Source organism: Trypanosoma theileri (genome assembly GCF_002087225.1).
Source record: "Trypanosoma theileri isolate Edinburgh chromosome Unknown TM35_Tth_17_V1, whole genome shotgun sequence".
Taxonomy (NCBI): Eukaryota; Euglenozoa; class Kinetoplastea; order Trypanosomatida; family Trypanosomatidae; genus Trypanosoma; species Trypanosoma theileri.
This window is the reverse complement of record NW_021639859.1, coordinates 455,239-458,632: the sequence shown is the minus strand read 5'-3', so window position 1 is coordinate 458,632 and position 3,394 is coordinate 455,239. Positions and strand designations below refer to the sequence as shown.

General features: G+C 41.4%; 3 protein-coding genes across 3 annotated transcripts; all 3 read left to right on the top strand.

Annotated features, from left to right (window-relative positions):
- Positions 1 to 224: 224 nt before the first annotated feature.
- TM35_000173000 (uncharacterized protein) lies at positions 225 to 1,031 on the top strand (the record flags this gene model as incomplete). The annotated part of the gene is made up of 1 exon (XM_029026379.1): positions 225 to 1,031. The coding sequence occupies one exon, from the start codon at positions 225 to 227 to the stop codon at positions 1,029 to 1,031; it is 807 nt and encodes a 268-aa protein (XP_028882494.1).
- Positions 1,032 to 1,196: 165 nt separating this feature from the next.
- Positions 1,197 to 1,538, top strand: TM35_000172990 (U6 snRNA-associated Sm-like protein LSm4; the record flags this gene model as incomplete). Its single annotated transcript, XM_029026378.1, has 1 exon — positions 1,197 to 1,538. The coding sequence occupies one exon, from the start codon at positions 1,197 to 1,199 to the stop codon at positions 1,536 to 1,538; it is 342 nt and encodes a 113-aa protein (XP_028882493.1).
- Positions 1,539 to 1,777: 239 nt separating this feature from the next.
- Positions 1,778 to 3,298, top strand: TM35_000172980 (Pab1p-dependent poly(A) ribonuclease subunit; the record flags this gene model as incomplete). Its single annotated transcript, XM_029026377.1, has 1 exon — positions 1,778 to 3,298. One exon carries the CDS (start codon positions 1,778 to 1,780, stop codon positions 3,296 to 3,298), a length of 1,521 nt encoding a protein of 506 aa, XP_028882492.1.
- Between the last annotated feature and the right edge of the window lie 96 nt (positions 3,299 to 3,394).

The following is a 3,394-nucleotide window of genomic DNA, read 5'->3' as shown; positions in this document are numbered from 1 at the left end:
AAAAAAAAAAACATTTTCCATCGAGAGGGAAAATGCATGGTCTTTTTTTTTTGTTTCTTCTATTTACTGTTGTATGTGGTTAGGCTTAGGTTCCTTTTACCGCATCTCTCTCTCTCTATCTGTGTGTGTGTGTCTTGCAGTAGTGATATATTGAGAGGTGTGTGTATCGACACATTTGATTTTTGCCTTTTCCCTTTAACGCCTATCCTTGTTTTCTGTTGCTGATGGATGCCACAACTGGATTTCTCATGGACTACAGCTTAAATCGAGTTGCTAAATATCTTCGTCTCTTGGGCTACAATGCAGTCTGTGATCGACAGATACGACAGAGTGAGCTCTTGGAAAGAGCTGTACGTGATAACTTGGCGTTAGTTACATCTAGCCCAATGTTAGTGGCTCAGGTGAACGCACACAACAGAGCTGTAAGAAGTCGTGAGACTGCCTCTTCCATGAGACAACGGAAGGTTATTGCCTATGATTCAGATGGTGAATCAATTTATTCAGATAGCGACTGGGATGTAAGTGAAGTGATGCTTTACCAGTTACCGCATCATGTATCAAAGGATTTTTTCTCTGTCATGGCTAACTTAATACGAAGTGCAGGTCTTTGCTATGATTTTGAGCGTGTTTTTTCCCGTTGCGTTACGTGTAACGAAGTTCTTTTGCCTATTCCGAAAGAAACTATCAAAAATGATGTTCATGCGAAAGTTTATGAGGTTTACGAAGCTTTTACACGTTGCCCTAAATGTCACAAGGTTTTCTGGGGTGTAGACGGTACAACTGTTGTGAATTACACGTCATTTCGTACACTTGAATTACTTCAACGTTTATGTCGTCTTGCAGATGTTCCAGCGTTTACCCCAGGAAATCTTTCTTCACTCTCTTACTTTCGCTCATTTCCAAGGGCAGTTCATGCTCTGGTGGCATCTTTTCTCCCTGATAACGATTTGGAAATTCTTGCTGCGTTGTTCCCCAAGTTGGGAGAGTTATCACAGGCCCTTCATGAACGGATGAGGTTTCACAAGGAATAATTTGAGGATAGTCTTTGTATTGTCATGCTGTTTCTGTTTCTGTTTTTTTTTTATTTTTTTTTATTTTATTTTTTCTTATTTTCCTCGTTTCTGTGCCTATGTGCTTGAAATTTGTGTGTTACCTATACTTTTCAACTTCTTTGTTTTCTCTTACTTTTGTAGGTCATGAGCGCGAAGAAGTGGGTGACACCACTTGATATACTGCGTAACTGCAGGGGAAAGGTTGTATCCGTTGAGTTAGTTGGGGGTGAGACAATCAACGGGACTGTGGTGCGCGTGGACCGGTCTATGAACATGCTGCTGAAGCAATGCATAAGAACAGGCGCCGAGGGAGACGCCTTTTGGCGATCGCGAGAATCACTTGTCCGTGGAGCAAGTGTGCGAAACGTGCGGATGGACGAGCGGGCATTAGTTATACCCGAGTCAAATACGGTGGAAGGTAAGAAGAAACAGCAAAGCAATAGGAAGGCAGCTGTGGCTGGATCGAAACGTAGTCGAGCAAGTTAGAGCTGCTTCTTCTAATGGCTGACTTTCATACAGATATCGTTTTCTTTTTTTTTCTTTGTTTAAAAACCTTTTTTTTTTGACGATTTACTGTTTCGTCGATTAGAATGTATACTTTAATGGTAATTCCATGAGAGTTTTTTTCTTTTTTTTTTCTTTTGCGTCCTTTTCTTCCTTCTTGTATGTCTCCTTTTAGTATGAGAGCCTTTGTAGGGAAATCCTAAGGTAGCTGTTATAAGGGCATGGATTCAAAAGGGCGTAATGTAAAGAGTGGCGTGCTTGGTCGGGGCAACATGGTGAGTAGTGTAATCAATGCCGGCGGCAACCAGCACCCCTACGGGCGTCGTCATGTGAACAGCGGTGGTAGTCTTGTGACGAACGCTTTTGTAGCATCACCATCTTCTCTTTACACACCCCAACATGTTGACCCTTTTTGTCAGCCCTTAACGGATCCGTTTCCATCTACTCCATATACACCTGTGAGTCACTTGTTTATGTCCACTGCCGTTCGAAATACACGACCAAATATGTCTTATGTAATGCGTTCTAATATGCGTACCATTACACCTGTAACTAGCTCTAAATTTGCCCATTACACTACCATTTACAACATTGAAGATGAGGCGAAGAAAAGTACGATGAATTCTAAATTAACGATGCAAGTATATCAGACGACGGTGCGTTTTACAGGAAAGGATATTGCTCTACGACGCATCGTTAATACGAGTGCAACTCTTGAAGATTGTAATGCTGTATGTGAGCAGTTTCGACATTACCGACATCCAAATTTGGTTCCATTGACAGGTGTAATAGCAACCGATGCATTTATTATGGGAAGTAATGATGTTATCATGGAATACAAATTTATTCCAGAAGCTAAAAGTCTTCATGAGTATTTTTTCACTAAAAGAAGAGCAACTGAAGGTCTTTTATGGTCTTTTGCTTGTCAAATGGTTGGTCTCTTACGTGCATTTCATGAAACTGCCACCCCATTGCGTGGACTTCACTGGAGCAAAATTTTGTATGCATCTGTTACAGGTAGATTCTACTTTAGTGGAATAGGACTTATGGATCTGGTGGAACCAAAGACTTCCACTCTTAGCATGGCAATGTTAATGAAACAAGATATTCAAGCATTGGGACTTCTTCTTTTGCAACTCTCTACATGTAATCTGAATGCACGTCCTGAAGATATTACGAACCAACCAGCATCTGGATTTTCAGAGAGTTTCTGGACGCTTGTGAAGGCATGTTTAGATGGCGGCACAGATGTGGCTAGTTTGTGCCGTGCCTTGGGAGAGCGTATGTCCATGGAGGTGGCTCACCAAGAGGGTTATGCAGATTACTTGATGTCTCAATGCGCAAAGGAAGCACATAATGGACGTCTTATGCGATTGATGGTGAAACTTAACTTTGTATTAGAGTCTTTACATGAAGTTCCTGACAACAACACAGAGGCACACAATCGTTACGCTCTGCGACTCTTTAGTCAGTATGTTTTCAACCAGGTAGATGAACAACATCGCACACGTTTAGATTGGGGTCATGTGTTCCACTGCCTAAACAAACTTGATTGTGGTTCTGAAGAGCTGGTGCAGCTTATTAGTAATGAAGACGGAAATACCATCTTAGTGATCTCTTACCGTGATCTCAGGTCAAGCCTCGAAAGTGCTTTTGAGCAGTTGCAGCTGCAGGTAACAACGAGTGACACAGATATTCAACCCTTTTCAGTGACTGTTGGGGCTGCGTCAGGGACTCTATAGTTAGCGGTCAGCCATTTCGAATCTGTTATGAGAGATAGTTGATTTTGATCAGAATTTCTTGTTTTCTTATATAAAAAAAAAGATTTTTTTTTTTTT